Source organism: Diplotaxodon limnothrissa, linkage group LG14, assembly GCF_057381915.1.
Source record: "Diplotaxodon limnothrissa isolate DT_005_m linkage group LG14, D_limnothrissa_male_GT1.1, whole genome shotgun sequence".
In the NCBI taxonomy this organism is placed as follows: Eukaryota; Metazoa; Chordata; class Actinopteri; order Cichliformes; family Cichlidae; genus Diplotaxodon; species Diplotaxodon limnothrissa.
In genome coordinates this window covers 16,257,595-16,275,362 of record NC_140609.1, presented here as the reverse complement: position 1 = coordinate 16,275,362, position 17,768 = coordinate 16,257,595, and the positions used below count along the sequence as shown (strand labels likewise).

At 41.7% G+C, this 17,768-nt stretch overlaps 2 protein-coding genes across 3 annotated transcripts in view; one reads left to right on the top strand and one right to left on the bottom strand.

Moving 5' to 3' along the window:
• kcnab1a (potassium voltage-gated channel subfamily A regulatory beta subunit 1a) overlaps window positions 1-8,811 on the top strand; it is a 133,107-nt gene extending 124,296 nt beyond the window's left edge. For both annotated transcript variants that reach the window (XM_085371704.1, XM_085371706.1), the window contains exons 8-14: window positions 90-176; window positions 3,962-4,047; window positions 6,962-7,082; window positions 7,306-7,400; window positions 7,908-8,028; window positions 8,433-8,521; window positions 8,722-8,811. In XM_085371704.1, coding sequence (XP_085227830.1) covers window positions 90-176; window positions 3,962-4,047; window positions 6,962-7,082; window positions 7,306-7,400; window positions 7,908-8,028; window positions 8,433-8,521; window positions 8,722-8,811 — 689 coding nt within the window. The remainder of the gene's footprint in view (window positions 1-89; window positions 177-3,961; window positions 4,048-6,961; window positions 7,083-7,305; window positions 7,401-7,907; window positions 8,029-8,432; window positions 8,522-8,721) is intronic.
• A 3,513-nt stretch (window positions 8,812-12,324) lies between these two features.
• Window positions 12,325-15,116, bottom strand: ssr3 (signal sequence receptor, gamma). Its single transcript, XM_085370315.1, has 5 exons — window positions 14,904-15,116; window positions 14,435-14,561; window positions 13,957-14,055; window positions 12,846-12,977; window positions 12,325-12,554 (listed from the first exon to the last, which is right to left on the bottom strand). Exons 1-5 carry the CDS (start codon window positions 15,034-15,036, stop codon window positions 12,488-12,490), a joined length of 558 nt encoding a protein of 185 aa, XP_085226441.1. The 5' UTR covers window positions 15,037-15,116; the 3' UTR covers window positions 12,325-12,487.
• Between the last annotated feature and the right edge of the window lie 2,652 nt (window positions 15,117-17,768).

Below are 17,768 nucleotides of genomic sequence, written 5' to 3'. Positions count from 1 at the left end.
AAAATGACATCACAGTAACATGTTATAAGGTAAAAGTCTTTCAGTTCATTAACCTTTGAGTGTCCTTTGCCCTCGTGTGTGTGTGTCAGGTCTGAAAGGCTCTCTACAAAGGATGCAGCTGGAGTATGTGGACGTAGTTTTTGCTAATCGCCCAGATAGCAATACTCCCATGGAGGGTGAGTCAGTGTATCAAGATTTCCAACAACATCCAGTTATGAAACTAATCAAATCAGCTGGTTCACAGTGTCTGACTTTCAGCAAATGGAACTTTTGCTGTTATTGTGATCGTTTGTAAGATTCATGAAATAGTTGCGTAGTTGCTCCACAGAATCATGTATTTACACTTGCAGAAAAATGTGTTAGCTTACCAGTATCACAGCTGAGAACTGTATATAAAAATAATCAAGTATTTGTGAGTAATTATGTCTTTTCAAAAATAATTGTGATTTTTGACTATAGAGAAGCTGTCGATGAAATCCAGTGTGCAGAAAGCTATTTTCTGTTTGCAAGACAAATTCAGGAAAACCTCAGAATATCTTGTCTAATCTGAAACACTGTATTCATTTATCACGAGTGTTTGTACAGTGTCTCTGATAAAGAACATATTTACCTAGTGGTGTTAGAGCTACTTATTATTTCTATTATATTGAACTAGAAATGTAAGACTAGTTTTACTCTTGGAAAATCTGTTCTTTAGTATCGCTAAAGTGAGGCAGGCAGTTCTGCATAATTCATTATCAAGAAGTTTCTTATTAACATACATATTAGTAGTCCAGTGGTTCCTCATTAATCATTATAAATTGATTGGGTACTATTGCTTACTGAGGTAGAGCCTCTTAACAGTGGTTTCTTTCAGTAGCTTTTTAATTAGTGCTTCTAAGCAGTCGGTAGAGCTGCTTTCTTTTATATGAACTGTGCTCTGGTTAATATTACATTTTAATATTCCAGTACAAATCTGTGTGACACTGACATGAATGACAGTTCATTTAACAGTATTAAAGCAAAATGCTCTTTAAACATTGCATAAGTGAGCTTGTAATAGCAATAGTGTGGTTTACACTAGTCAGGTCCTGCTGGAGACACAAATCCCCTTTGGGGTTGGATCAGGAGGGACGTCCAGCTCAAGAACTGCAAAATCAAACATGCAGAGCTACCCGGTGTGGTAACCTGTTATGAAAGGGGAGTGGTCAAAAGTAACTTATAGGGCATCTTTCTCACAAAATTAACGATCCCTATGCAGGCAGTAACCCAAGCTGCCCCGCTAAATATCTCAGTGAATGCTAATAAGTGGCTATAAATGAATTTATGTAGAAGTAAGTGTAAAGATGAATTTGAAAAAAAAAAAGACATTGCACACTTAAAAAAACAAAGTATTTTATTCAGGTAATTATCAAATATATATTGAATTAATCTGATTTAATTTCTGTGTTGCGGTGTCTGCCTCTCTCCTCTGCTCTCTGTTTCACTGCGCATGTTTCTTCACTGTGCTCGGCTTCTTCTTTTAGAACACACACGCACACGCACACACGCACGCACACACACACTGCTCCTGTACACACTTATTTTCTTTTGCCTGGTGCCCTCACTGTTCTCTTCTTATTTAATTCCTTCAGCTTTTAGATGTTTTTCATGCTTGTTGATGCACGCTTTCTTGTTTTTCATGCTTCCCCAGACTTGTTTTGCTCTCTGTTGTGCTATGCCGCCCCGAAATAGATGCAGGTTGCATTTAAATATGAACGCAGCATGATGCTACGTAAATACAGAGCAAGGACGACAGGAGGGAAGGGCGAAGAGAGGAAGACAACAATAACAAACGAAAGGAAAGAAAGCGAATTGTTGTCTTGTCTTAATCCTATGTTATTTCCCCTGGCAGCATACTATTGAGTAAGACGTCTGTGCTTCAGGTTAATTATTACTCGGTGCAGGGAAAAACAAAAACCTTCATTACAAGTCTTCTTGGTTTGTCTTGATTATATACTTTTGGTGCATGTTGACTTCTACTAACGCGCCATCTTTACTAGCCTCGTTTTTTCTTTTCTCTCTGGGAGTTCTTAAACTTTCTCGCCCCGCATAATCAGTTATCTTGCCAAGTATCAGTTGTGCAGAGTGAAAAACAAGAGTCCTGCCACAGTGAACGATTGCACTATAATTGGAGTGAGCACAGGGCGATGATGAACAACCTTAATGACAGTCCTAATCTCAGTTTTTGTTGGCCCCGACTGCCGTTGGCTCTCACAGTCAGCAGCGTTGGAGCTAATTGCACCATTAAAAATGCAGTAGCTTGAATGTGATCAGAAGGGCTTTAGTATGTGAGCTTGTTAGTTTGTCCCCGGAGTCGTCAAGGAGGGGTGATGAGCCGTCAACAGGTAAGAAAGACTTGAGGAGGCGGGCGGCCTTGTGAGGGTTTAATATATTTATTTATTTATTTTCGATTAGGTCATGACAGAAACTGGAACAACGTGAAGAAGAAGCTTCTTTCAAGGCCGTTTCTCTCAAATGTTGCCTTTTTATTTTCTTAGTCTTTTAGTTTTTGACTGGTTTTAGTCTTCAATCTTTTATTCATCAACTTTTCTGGCATTGTCTTTTCATGTAGCTCGGCTATTGCTGGCTAAAAATATTTTTGCCAAGCTCTAGGTGTTTCGCATCAATCCTCTGATAATGTTCTGACTATGTTATCGTCATATTCTGTTGAGAAAATGTTTGACATGTCCCTGTCCATCTGCTGTGTTATTCTGGTTTTACTGCACTGTATGTGGCTGAATCTTAGGGGTCACCATAGTTTAGATCTGTCCTCTGCTTCTTCCTCATTTACACCACCCACCTGCGAGCCACGACCACATCATAGTTTTCTTTGTCTTTACTTTGATCCGCTTGTTCTGCAGCTCTGTGTTAGTCCTTGTTTTAATATTTACCAAACCTCTTCTCTGCATAAGTCCAAGCCAGCACAGTCTCACCTCTCTACTTTTTCCCTGAACTCTCTGATCCAAGTTGCGTCTCTGTGATGCGTTGAGTCCTAATAATCCATCTTTCCATCTGCCTCCAGCTCTGCCTCCTCTCTTTTCATCTGCAACATTATCTCCAACCTATATGCAGCGAGGGCTTAATGTAACTGAACAATGATTTTTGTAATGTAAACCACCACAGTGGGTTTAAACCAGTGCAGACTTTAAGCTTTAAATCAACTGATTTGACAAAAGTATCCCAATTAACCTTTTCGGAATTACAGCCATTTTTATACATTGTCCTTCATTTCCAGAGGCTCAAAAGTAATTGGACATGGCCGGATGTGGCCCGTTCTCTTCTTATTTCATGACAAATCAGGTAGAGTAAAGATCTGGAGTTGTTTGCAAGTGTTGGTAGCTTGATATCACTTGCTAGTCTCCAATTCTACAATCACAATAGGCCTTCATGAGGATGCAATCACTTAAAAGAAGGCCAGTTTAGACTTTGCCAGAAAACATCTAAAAGAGTCTGAACAGCTCCGGAAATAACAAAAGTATTTGGGCAGATGAAACCAAGATGAACTTTTTCCAGAAGGATGGGAAGAAAAAGAAAAAGTTAATAAACTGAAGAAAACCACATCATCTGTCAAACATGGTAGAGGAAATGTTATAACTAGGGCGTGTGTGACTTACAGTAGAACCGGGTGATTATTTATTTATTTATTTAGTATTTACTGGTGATATGACTGCTGATAGAAGCAGCAGGATGAATTATGAAGTGCAGTCTTGGATTGTTTTATTTAAAATCCACTAGCAGTGCAATAAAGTGGCAAAATTACAAAATAGTGTCTTTGTACTCTTGCACTCGTCTCTCACTAGAAATCACAAGCATCTATAAATATTACTGATGATGCTTCTCAGCGAGCAACACCGAAATGCAAACGGTGACGTAAACACGCACAATTTGTTCACTGTCGATCCAGCTGACTGATACCTGTCATAACTGCATTTATCCGCAGAGATTGTTCGAGCCATGACCTATGTGATAAACCAAGGCATGGCCATGTACTGGGGGACGTCTCGGTGGACGGCCATGGAGATCATGGTAAGCAGCAAACAGCTTTGAGTATAAGAAATGAAGAAGAATGAAAACGTCCAAATAAATGTTTCCTTTACACATTTGGTAACCGACTACAGATTGTATATAAATGGTGGATATAGTATCTGGCGTGAACAGTCAAGCCAATGCAGATGTGCCTTTCCAGTGACCAGCATATTCACAGTATTGAAAATGAATGAGTAATTACAGAGCTGATAATTGGAGGGAAGTCGGGGGGAGAAAGTAGTGACTGTAAAAGACTGAGAGTGAAAAGAGGCTTTTTCAGTAAGTGGCACAGGCACAGCGGCTTCTTCTGGCTTTTGTTTTGTTTTCCTGTCAGAGATAATCCACTTCCTGTTTCAACCACTGGTGCATTAATGAATATATACATGAGGCAGAGAGTTATGAAGTGAACACATGCCTGAAGTGACACTCAAGGACGTAGCATCCATCCCCTCTTATCTCTCTTGGTCTCTTTATCACCCTCCTCCTCCCTCTAAGCACACTGCAATGTGTTGACATTCTCCCTCTCTGGCTGTGAAAAAGAAGCAGAACAACGGGCCCAGATGAACACTGTGTAATTTAGATAGCATCGCTAATGAAGGTGGCTTTGATTCTCAGCAGTACAGCATGCGCACGCAGTTACATGCATGGACGCGCACACAGTCTGGAGGCACATGTCATGGGTTGCAGCGCAGAAGGGCAACTGGTAATTTGTAAGTTGAGTGATGGCAGTGATATTATCCGTGCATCACACAGAATACACTCCCACTTCGACTGTGCTCTCATCCTGACATGTGTTGCACAGCAGGAAACCCACTAAATTAAAGGGTATTTAAAGAAGCAACAATGGCGCTGTTTTTCTCCGAGTAGGTGTGTGTGTGTGTGTGACTCCTCTGGCATTTGCCTTTAAAGGATCCGTGGAGAAAATAGATAAGGAAATTTGAACATGGTGCCTCCGAGTTGTGATATGAAATATTGATTTGCTGACTTACTGAGAGGCATGCATTTGAATTTGTGCCACGCTCCCACAAGCTGATTAACAACCCCTCCCTCTCTCATTTCTTCCCCGAGTTTATCCCAAACCTCTGTGCTTACGTACCAAATAGCTATATAGTAGGGGTGCAACGATACACAAAATTCACGGTTCGGTTCGGTTCGATACTTTGGTGTCACGGTTCGATATTTTTTCGATACAAAAAAATGTTCATGCATTTTTAATTTGTCATTTATTAAAATTATAAATATATATTTTAACTCAAAAGTACAGTTTTTAAATTTAACCCTAACCCTTGTGCGTGTTTTTTATTTTGACAGCGAATGCGCACCTGCGGACCACTTATGTGCAGCCCTGGTTATTTAGCTCGTCATATTGCAGCCACAGAAATTCTTTTGTCCATGAAACCATAAAGCTGCACTTTCTTTTTGCCTTATAGTCTGATTTGTCATAACTTCTCCGTTTTGTGGTAAGCTTTTCTTTGGCTGTCACTTCTTCACCCTGACCTGTCTTATTTGGCTCAGCAGAACTAAAATATATATCTGTCTGTGAAGGTTCTCAGTCATCCAGGTCATCGTAGTCAAATATAAATCCTGCTGCTTTTACACACGCACTCACATAAGCTCAGCGATTCTCTGCGCGATCGACCTCTCACATGTTTAAGCTTGCTGCGGGAGATTTCACTTGTCATGTTTGCATAGTAAGCTAACGATTAATAAGACGATGTCAGAGGAATTGGTGCACAAATTATCATCACTCACAGATCAGTGCTGTCGCTCTCTATACACAGTTCGCACGATTGCAAAGTGAAAGCAAAAAAACAAGCGCAAATTCAAACGCGACTTCAATATGTCACATATTGACAGTGGCTCACCGATGCCAATGACATAATTACCCAGCTACATTTCTGAAAGAATGCAAAAGCATTGACATATATTTTTCCTACAATAGCCCGACGGGCAGGGAAGAGATAGATTTTGGTAGCCGGACTGAAAAAATCGCTAGCTCCGGGACGTCGGGCTAGCGATATTGCGAGCCCTGTATCTGATTGAGGAATCACTCATCTTTGGAAAAGAGAGTTTATTACAGAGAAATGGCTCTTTCCAAAATAAAAGCTATACTATCCGCTTCTTCTGGGCTATATTCTCAGCAGCATAAGGAGAATCATGTGCTAACAGCTGTCTAAATGACTCGGCTAAAGTTAGTAGCATGCTTGCTTGTTTTTGTCTGCTTCCACTTGTCTTTTGCACTAGGATGATGTCGGCGTAAATGTGCAGTGATATTCGTTGTGTTCCCACTAGTGCTTTCAGGTTAATCTCGTTGAAATGACCTTAACGCCACAACACGGCAAATCTCCGTTAACGAGCTACCGCCGATTGCTCCGTGCATGGGGCTAGACGGCCAACACGTTAACGAGCTAACTGCGCTAGCACACTAGTTCACACCAATGTAATTGAGCATTGCATGGCACATCCAACATACTGTTTTACTTTAGTCCATGACTCGCTTACCTTCAGGGTCATACTTCACATGAAAACCAAAATAATTCCAAACGCCAGAACTGAATGAGGGTGGGGGAGGTGCCCTGCGCTCTTCCTTCTGACTATGCTGTCTGTGTTGAGCGCTCAGTGGATCTGCGCTGGACAGTGCAGCCTAGGCGGAGTAGTCGAACGCAGATTCACTGAGCGCTCAACACAGACAGCATCGTCAGAAGGAAAATTGATAAAATAAATTACAAATGTTGTATTGTTCGATACATATGCGTACCGAACCGAAAGCACTGTATCGAACGGTTCAATATCGATACGAATATCGTTGCACCCCTACTATATAGCTATAAAATAACAATCTTTTGAACAATATATAAAAGTAAATCCACATGAAACATCGTGATGAGCATCTTTTCTCTGTCTTTATCTCTAGGAGGCTTACTCTGTGGCGAGACAGTTTAATCTGATCCCGCCAGTGTGCGAGCAGGCTGAGTATCATCTTTTCCAGAGGGAGAAAGTAGAAGTGCAACTGCCCGAACTCTACCATAAGATAGGCAAGTGTATGACAACAGCTTGATCAGTCACATGCATCCTTGTGTCACTTCCCTATCCACTCCATCCAACAACCTTTCTGACCAAGTTGCTCTCCTTCTCTGTTGCTCATTTCCACTGCGCTTTAATCACCCCCTCACGTTTTCACTTTTTCTGACGCTCTTCTCACACATTTCATCTCACTAAAACTCCTCTTCAACTCTCCTGCTGTGTCCATGGTTACAGGAGTCGGCGCGATGACGTGGTCACCGCTGGCATGCGGCATCATCACAGGAAAATATGAAAATGGCATTCCTGAGTCATCCAGGGCCTCCATGAAGGTAAGCGTGAGGGTTCGTCAAAACAAGGCGACAGTGAGAATCAGATTCAAAGCAGTGATTCATGACTTGCGCACTTCAGGTGGTGTCGATATCTAAGACGTGAGAGAGATGAGATCTGGGGAGGGTTTATGGAGGTTTGATTTGGACATGCTGAAACTTAAGGACGTGCATGTGTGATGTTTTCGGTTTAGATGTAACCAGACAAAGTTGTTTCCGCTTGCATCTTCACCCTAAAGTTAAATATAGTCATGCTTTATTTTTCCAAGCTCATGTTTTGCATCTTTGAGTGTGTCTGTGTCCCTGACTTGAGTTGAACAAACAGATCAATACCAGTTGACTTTGATTAATTAAATAAATGATGAAATTAAGGCATGTCTGTAGCACTGTGACTACATCTCTGTGTGTCAATAAATTATTAATAATACATCAGCTCTGGAGTCTCCAGGCTCTCCGGCTACACCCTGCATCTCTTCACTCATTCAGTCTGTGTCTTCTCTGTGCTGTCAGTCCTATCAGTGGTTGAAGGAGAAAATAATAAGTGAGGATGGAAGGAAGCAACAAGCCAAGCTGAAGGAGCTCAACCACATCGCAGAGAAGCTGGGATGTACCCTGCCTCAGCTGGCTGTGGGTAAGACTTCCCTGTCTTATAGCAAATACAGCAGAAGCAGCTTAAAGCAAAGCTTTTAAACCATAAATGCACAGACCTGTCAGACAGGAGCTGGTTTATGTAAGACGGGCACATTTTTCATCACCTTCGTTGGGTATTTGTTGTCTTTCGTGTTTGATATTTCCTCCAGCTTCCAGTCTACACACCAACGCAAAACTTTTCTGATGCACTTGTGCTTGCACTGCATCCCTGTGGATGTTCAAATAGCTGGGTGTGTTGTGCACTCCCCATTTGATAAGTAGATGTCCAGGTTATATGCAAGAGTGCTGGAACCTCTGGTTTGTTTAAAGACAATAATCAGAAAGTCATAATAAGATGTGTGCCGTTGAATAGTCACTGACTGAGTATCTTCTGCTTTTCTGCAGCTTGGTGTCTAAGAAATGAAGGGGTGAGTTCGGTCCTTCTGGGAACATCCAATCCTGAGCAGCTCACTGAAAACCTCGGGGCCATACAGGTCAGAAAAAGCAGACACACATTGCTGTTACCTCTGTTTCTTCACCTGCATCCTCTGCTGTCTTCCACTTATAATGATTTCTAGATCAAGTTGTCCCAAGTCTGTACCTATAATGACTTCAGACTTTCTTCACATTATTCTGCATGTCTTCCTTCCTTCGCTCCTCTCAGGCTTACTCAGCACATCTCTTTCTTTCTTAGGTCCTTCCCAAGATGACCTCCCATGTGGTGTCAGAGATCGACCACATCCTAGGCAACAGACCGTACAGTAAGAAGGACTACCGCTCTTAGACCAGGCAGTTGGACTTCCAAGAGGTCAGCTGTACCTACCTACCTAACCATACTGCTACCTTGGACCCTCCATTCAGTGTTCATGTCCATGGTTCTCTCCTCGGGCCCCACTCAGCTCCAGCCCGCCTCAGCCTGGAACAGACGGCCTTGCTAAGTCCAGCGTTGCATACTGTACCTTTGTCTGTTTGAGCCTTGTCCTGATCAGATCAGCTCTACCAGGCTCATCTCAGGTGCCCAGCTCAGCCACGTCATGCTTGAGAAACTCAGCTTTTTGCAGCCTGAAACACAAAACACGATCCACTTCAGTAGTTCTAAACTTTGTGCTCCTCCCAAATCAAAGTGTTGCCACGTGCAGGTAGAACTATGCAGATCTTAGAGTAGAACATGTAAAAGTTTAGATTCAGGCTTATATTTGAGATCCCACCACATCCCAGCTCAGCTCCATCCAGGGATAGATATACAACTGACCTGATATTTGGATTAAAATTGCATGAAACTACGACTGCAGCGCCTCGTTTTGAAAATATATTCAACTTTACACTCACATCCAGTTAGCAGATAAACCAAAAGAAGCAAAGCGGGCGTATTTAAAGTGCCTTCCCGAAGGGCACCTTGACAGTAGCTGCTAAATGAGACGCCTGTGTTACTTATTTATTGGGCTCAGGCCTTCAGGTCTCGAGCCCACCCATTGAAAGCCAAGACCTCCACTCACAAGTAACATAATTTGAGCACAAAATTCATATTGAGCCCATATTTTATTTATGAGTACCACTGTACCACAGCTGAATACATGAATGCAAGAAATCAGAGGTATCTCAGGAAAGTGGACAGTTGTATTCTGAACCCCACCCGCCCCCACCCCACTCAGTGCTTTCATTAAATCGCTATGCAGAGCAACACACAGAATTACCATAAGAGTGTAAAACTCCAACCTCCTGTGTTGGAGGTAAGCAGCAACCAGGTGACTTGCGCATAATACAGTTTTATTAACATGAATGAAGCCTCAACAGACCCGATCCCTATTAGCCCGAATTAGCTTTCAAATACCTACCAAGTATATTCTGTCCCGTATTTAGAATAGTTAAGTATTCAGTGGATTATAAAGGCTGCAAATCGTGAGCGTATTTACCACCAGATGCATGTTTCCCTGCTATAGTGTGCCTCTTTCTTCTTTTCGACAAAGCACATAATTAAAGACTAGAAGAGGATTTGATCAAAAAATCCTGCAAGCTTGTCCCCCCAGCCCCCCAGGTGTGACAGAGTACTGCGGGACTTTGAGTACTAGTACATATTGGACTCTGTTTGAGGAGAGAGTGAAGCATGTCGCCCCCGTGTGTTCCCTCTGAGGAACTGCTGAAGAATCCCACAGAAGAGAAATAAAGCGGACTGCTTTTCTGCCTGTGAACTGAACCTGCATCGCTAGATCGCTCCAGCAAACCTTGAGGATTTTGGACTTAAGCTTATGATGAATCTATGAAATAAAAGATAAACTCGCCTCTGGTCTTGTCATGTTTAGAGCGACTGCTTGTTTAAATGGCACAATGGGGCACAGACTCAAGGTGTTTGGGATGTGGCAAAGATTACAGTATTTATTCTAGAGTAGTTAATATATATGAACTTTATTTTGACATTTTGAAATACTGCTTTTGTTTGACGATGCTAAATGTACATACGATGTTAAGAAATACAGTGTAACATAAGGAGAAACACATCGAGGAGCCTCTCGTGCAGACGAGGACTTCACCGCAGTGTATGGCTCACACATAGCAGACCTGTAAATAGAGTCACTTTTCTGCTCCTCTGCAGTATCGCTGCATCAGTTGCAACGTTTAGGCCGCTCTCCAGCCCGTCCTGCTCCTTCCAACCAGACAAAAATGTACTTTTGTCTCCTCAAAGACAAAGAAAGTCAGAACTATTTATAAGGATTAAGGTTTAAATTTGTATTTCTCTTTTGGATTCTGCGTCAATAAGAGAATCGTTCTAAAAGTGAGCTTCTCTAATGAGACGTGACAAATGTGATTAAAGGTTTCTTAAAGGACTTGAACGTGGATCGACCCTTCGGATTTCATGGCTGTCACCTTGACGCATTATTTTTGTTCTCTTTCATGTGGAAAACAAGCCATCTCTGAGATCAGCAGAAATGTTGGCCAGGTTCCGACTGAGTCACTTTCTTGTCCTTGGTGTGCATCTGTTGACTTGCACCACAAATACCACCTATGTATGGATCAATCAAGGGAAATCTCATTAGATTACAAGCGCCTACAGTTATCCAGAGCACGCTGTTACCTGTTTTGGGATGAAACACTAAAATCTCTTTGGCTCACAGCTTATTTAAGAAGTCTGGCCTTGGAGGAAAACTAGAGTTGGATCCAAAATGAAATCAAGAAAAAACATCATATTTTGCTTATTTCTTATTCTCTATGTGGACACAGCACCATCTTTTCCTACGCAGAATCTATATTTGCTTTGTTCACTTATTTGTAGCTTTTGGTGGCAAACACGTGCCACTGAGACACAAAGGTAAACGTTTAAGTTTGTGTGCAAGTCAACAGCTTTCCCATCAGTTTGAGTCAGTCACTGTTGGACTGTGGCCACCTGGCAGAGTGCCTTGAATTCCTTCGACAGGAATAAATTCAGGGATGTCTTTCACTACAAGTTGGTAAATGGCGTTTGGCTTCTGGCCTACAAGATATGTAAGATTTTAAAACAAATGTATGCAGATGATATTATTTGTCTCCTGTGTCACTTTAATAGAAAGTTGTAAGCATCAAGCACACACCGACAGTGTAGCTACAAAAAAGGAAAATGTTGTCTTTAAATTGTTATTATTCTCTATTGAATGATGCGCTTACTGAGCTCCATCGTGCTCCTTAATTTCCCGGGAGCGTTATATCACCGAACAGTGGAGCTGATTCTTTAAACTGGTAGCTTCTCTGTAAATGGGACTCGCTTTCAGAGGAATGCAAAACCTACATATTATCAGCTCCACAAACTTCGGGAACAAGCAGTGCAACAGTCCTACAGATATTAGGAAAAGTAATGCAAGAAGGACATTAACCTTCTTGTTGTCCGAGAGAACAGTGACTTGTCTTCGTGGTTTTCTCAATTTCTTACAGACTTAGAAACAACTCTAAAATGCAACAAGCAAGTCATCTGTGGCTGTTTTTCAGCTTGTTGAAATCCTGTAATGTGCCACATCAACTGCTACCCAAGGTTTCTGGTTTTGGTTTGAGTCCTATCTGATAATCAGATCTGAAAACTCAGAGGTCACTGATTCTACGTGTTGTTGGGTGGATGAAAAACACTTGAGAGACATTGACTTCGGTTCTTGTTGTGTCATTGTATTGTTTCCCCTCCTGATCAGTAGTTTCTCTGTAAATACTCTATGTGAAAGTGTGATTAGAAATAAAAGCATTGCCAATGGAAATGGTGTCTAAGCTGTAAAAAAAGCAGACTGAACAACACACAAATCAAATGACACAGATGACAAGTAAACAGACTTGCTTTATTTGTTACAAAAACAACAGATCTGTAGAAACAACTCTGGAGATAATTTGATCACGACTTTCATGAAGATGAAATGTCATATTCCACTTGTAAACCCTGTTCCTAACATGAGTGTACACTTCTTTAGCCCATTTCCTACCCTCCAACCCAACCCCCACCCTTTCTTCCTTTACTTTGAGCCAGTGGAAAGCAAAGCAATGAGTCCTGAAGAGGCACTGATGGACAGAATGTAGTTGCTGGGAAAAGGTGGGTTAAGGTAAACACTGGTAAGAAAAGTTTGCAGATATGAAGCATACAGTGTTACTTTTGACAGGGAGTTTTCTTTAGTTTTAGTCATAATTTAAACATCAAATTTCTTTTAGTCAACTAAATATTGTAAGATTATCATAGCCTGAAATAATCGGTTTTCTATTAATCTGTTAAGATGTGTTAAAAGGATAAATCTGCTACAACAAAACCTGTCATACATTTTCAACTTAAATATACTTGTGAACTAAATACCGCCACATACAGACGTGAAAGGATACACGGTGGGGTTGAAGTTCTTGAGCAGGAAGAAAGAGGCGACGATGACGAGAACCAGGAAGAGTGTGTTGTTGTAGAAGATGGAGAAGGTGGTGGCCTCGTAGTCGGCGACCTCGTTCTTCTTCCACAGAATTCTGGACAGGAGATAAAAACCAAATGTCGTCCTTGTTGTCTACGTGTACCAGGTTAACGCAGACTTTGTTAGAGACGGTGTGTGAACAGAAACAAGGTGGTTGATGTCAAACATAGATTTATACTCAATTTGTGCTCACTGGGTTGGTCCACTTAAATGCAAACAGCGACAATGCCACAGCTCCATCAGCATTTATACCAGCGCTGAGGGTGTGAGAACGCCCTGCTGTATTCTCCTGAAGAGTCGCCACTCAGACAAAACCTTTTCCCAGAAAGTGTCTTCTTTTCACAATGTTGGAACATCTCCCTCTATATAATCTCGGACTCTCTGATCCTCAGTACTGATTTATCATCATACTTTTGACTTTTGATGTACGGTGACGTTCACAAGGGCGAGACCAGTGAAGATAAATGGGTCATTAACGCGACCAGAAGAAACTGCACCTGAGTTTAGCACCTAACGCTGGCAGAAGAGGGTGTTGCTGTGGTATGTTGACATGAGATTATGGTGTAACTATTATGAATATAATACAGACTAAAATACTGTAAACCTGTAAGCTCACGTATTAGTGATCTGTCCCATTCTCACCACAAAGGCTGACTGCTGCTTTCACACATTCATTACAGTTATAAAGACTTTCTGCCTGTGTAATTCATTTGCCAGAAAAAATAAAAGTTAAAGATAAAGTTGGTAAAGTTTATAATTTATAATTTCACTTTTAAGATTACTGACACAAACCAGAAATACTCACATCAGTCTGCAGCTTTCCCAGAGACAAAAAACTGTGTCGCACCACTGAATGAGGTACGTAAAACTGTATCAGTACAGGCTCAGAGTCGGATTTCTATATAACCTACTTCCACTTGGTTTGAAACACCACCTAAATTGGTGGCCCCTCCACACAGATAAGCAAACGCAAGTGTGTAGAGAGCGTGTAGTTGCTGAATTTGAATTGGGCTTACGTGTGCACTACGTTTTACCTCTCGTCTTTCTCCTTGCGGGACATCTTGCGGTTGTCAGCCTCAGACAACTTCCTGGTTACCTCCTTTGAAACAGCATCCTCACGTTTCTGTGCGACCCTGGAGTGTGATGAGCGGAAGATCACAAGCATTAAGACTTTAATCAAATTCAAAACACAACAGCAACTCCCAGTAGATTCAGTTTCCAATAAGAAGTAACAAAATCATTTCTGAACTCAGTCTGTTGATTCTTAATCCGTTTCAAAGTTTCCCCAATGAATAACATCACATCTGTCAATCAAGTTGATCGAATTAAAAAAGCTCTAACTCTACAGAGACAGTTTGATTCCCTATTTGTGTTCAAACGACTGATGATTATATGTTTGTATGTTTGTGTTCTTGTCCCCATGTAACTGAAGTTAAAAGGTATGAATAAAGTATAATATGAGGCCCATTTAACCAAGCAGCAACGGGTGTTTAGTGGATTTGTCCCTCTTACTTGTGTTTGAGCACAAACTTGACGTTCTTGTAGGCAAAAGCAACCAAGTAGGTGCTGACCAGAGTCATCACAGCATACAGAACTGCAGACTGGACCAGGTCCATATGCCAGATCCTCCAAAACAGCCCTAAAGAGAGGAAAAACAAGCACAAAACGCTGCTCAAACTAATTATCTGAAACTGGAGTTTTTCAAGTAAAATCTCCCAAAGCTTTTTGTGTTTTGATTCATTTGTTGCTGCACTTCGTATCACAGCGTTATTACGAGGTCACGTTAGCATTCCCGATCAATATTATTAACTGTGCTTATGTGTTATATCTCTGAACATTACGTGAGCTTATATATGTAAAGTAGCGGCTCTGAAAACCTCGTTTTTATTGACAGTTTCTCAATTTTAATCCTCCACTCACTCAGTGTTAGCTAAATTAGCGGTTAGCACCAGCTAGCTTCCTCAGCCTATGCTGTACTCACAGATGGGGATGGCAGAAACGATGAGTGCATTTCCGTAAAACAGAGCTGTGGACTTTGCCGACAAGTTTCTGCTGAAATCCTGAAGGAGAAGATCTTCTTCTGACTGCTGCTTGTTGCTGCTTTTGGGAGCCATGAGTGCTCACTGAACCTTCTGCCTGCTGCTGAGCTCCGGGTAGAAGAAGACTGACACGTCGGTGAATGGAGAAGAAGAGGAGAAGAGAGACGCGTCAGCACTCCGGCTTCTTCTTCTTTGTTTGGATGACGACGGAGACGCTGTGGCTTTTTGCTGCCCTCCACAGGACGATAAGGACACAGCACTTGTGCCATTGCACAATAGCCTACTTTAACGATATTTTTGTGCACCTTAATATAATGGGCATTTTGACATGAAGAATTAGGTAAACACGTCTGTTTCTGATCACATTAATGAGGGCTGTTTCATGTAGGACCACAAGCCTAACTAAAGTGACTGGTAACAGGGTTATAGAGCTATCAGCTGCGGTGACCCTCTGACAAGGGAGCAACTGAAAGTGGCTTAGAAATAGCTGTAAAATTGTTTGATAAATCCTTAGAGATCAGTCAGTAGGCCCCTGGTAACCATTGGTTCATGGGAAAAGTGTGTATTTTATTACTAGTTGGTAAGTTGTTACTGTAGGCTGCTGGCAGTTGCTAGCATGAAATAGGTCAAAAAGAGACATACAGTGATATGTAGTGCTGCAATAGACACCCTGTGATTGCTTTGGTCACTGGCGGGTTGCTGTGGTCACCAGTAGCTGCATGGAAGACGCCAACTTGTCTGCAAACACTTCACTTAGTCTCTGACTCGGAGTGAAACGGTGAAAAGGGATATATGAAATCCCCAAAAGCCGATTCTGTTCATCTGGACGTAGCGTTTTCAGTGGGAGAAACGTTTTGTCACTCATCCAAGTGTCTTCTTCATTCTCAGCTGACTGTACGTTTCCCCAACCTTATAAACAGTACCTTAGCCCACTGAATGAACAATGGACTGTGAGGTCAGTTTCTTGATCAATAATATGCAAATTGTCATGATCAAGAGGTACTTCTTTCTTGTTTTCCTAATCTGCTGTTGCAGTGAGCAGTGTATGCTCATGATTAACTAATGATTAGCACACATTTCACGTCATACTAAAGTGAACACAGTGAGACTGTCTCTACCTTATTTGAATGTATATGAAGTCCTGTTACAAACCTTTTTCATAGCATTATATATATAACAGCATAGTAATATAACAGTGTATTACTATACTGATATTTCCTGACCTCTGAGAGTCATTACCATATTGTGGTGGAAGTGTGTGTGCTTCAGGGCTCCAAGCAGCTATATTGTTGTGGGTGAGAGGCCAGATAAAGAAAACTCCTATGATGACCAAAAGATCAAGGGACCAGTTTATCTTGCCCACAACAGAGCCCAGCGCTGATGTGGAGGGTGTGAGTCTGGTGGCTGGTGGCCAGATGCTTAGCCCAAAGCAGCTACATGGGTCCCTCCTCCTATGGGCCCAACACCCAGGGGTGGATTGAGGATTGAGTGACTATTTATCATGAGGTCTGGCAGCTACCTGGAGGCGAACGGACACTAGTAAAAGAAATTATTGTTTCTATCTGGATGTAAGCAGTTAGTATATAATTCTTGTTTTGTGTACATATATAAACAAAACATCCATTTCGGTACCACTGTTTTTTTTTTGCCTCATGACACCGAGACAAATTTGTAATTTTTTGTGTTTATACTTCGAATAAACGTAATTCTGACTGTGAATTTTTTGGTATGTGTGTCAATTCTGTGACAGGCATCATCAGTCAGCAAATAGCTGATTACAAAATAAAAGAATTAAGCTCTCTACCCTGTTACACCGCATCACAGCGCAGTCACATCAGCATGCCGTGCAGCACACTTTAATATAGTAACAGTTTGTTTTCTAACAGTAAACAGGTCAACAACCCGCTGCTTTAACTGCTTGTCCTACTTCTCATTTGCAGCATCTGTCATTTAGAAAGAGATGCTATCACATCACCAATCTCATTTGTGATGACATGAAAGATAATTCTTGAGCAATGTCATTCTAAAGCTCCAGTCAAGAGTTCAGCTGCTTGGAATATTTCTAAATTTCCCCACTAGAGGGCGATATCTATTGCTGTATACTCCGTGTGCGTCATTTAAGGTGGCCAAATCTCCAGTCGTTGGTGTAACAGTTGATCTGCAGGTCTCAGATTACTGGGGTTTTTATAAACACCCACAGAGAGTAAGACCGTGGCTCACAGTCGCTGCGTTACCAGAGTATTTCTCACCCTTAAAAGTTGGCTAAAAATCAGATATTTCAGACTTTATGGAAAAGTAGGAGCTGACACTTTCTGAAGGCAATGAGGATAAGTGGATTATAATGCCTTTAAAAGCACCACATCACTTAAATTCTCAGTTTCCATGTATAGGTTAGTAAAATAGGCCTTCTCTTTACTCTACAGGCACATTACTTCACCTCTTGGACATATTTACAACTCATCCTCTACACATATTTCTGACAAGGAGGCCATAGTCCATGCTGTTCACTTGAGTGTGACCATACAGTCACAGATGCACGGCACATTAGTACACCATGAGCCTTTAACCCTTCTCTTTATCTCATCATCCAAGCCTGTCACTTCCCAGCCCCTGCAGACATTTTAGGACTGCAGAAAAAAACCGGACAGATAGTCTGCTGCTCCAGCCAGCACAGTGCTTAACCCCCCGCTGAGCTATTTTCTTTCTTTCTATGTGTTTGGACAGAGGAAACAGCACGCATCTTTACTGAGTGCGTGCATTGAGCGGGGGTTGTTGCGTGTGTGTGTGTGCTTGGACGCAATGCAGAC

Coding starts and splice junctions, on each gene's coding strand:
- ssr3 (XM_085370315.1), bottom strand. CDS start 15,036: ATGGCTCCCAAAAGCAGCAACAAGCAGCAGTCAGAAGAAGATCTTCTC. Junction 14,562..14,903: donor CGTTTCTGCCATCCCCATCT/GTGAGTACAGCA, acceptor TCCTCTCTTTAG/GGCTGTTTTGGAGGATCTGG. Junction 12,978..13,956: donor CGCAAGGAGAAAGACGAGAG/GTAAAACGTAGT, acceptor TCTCCTGTCCAG/AATTCTGTGGAAGAAGAACG.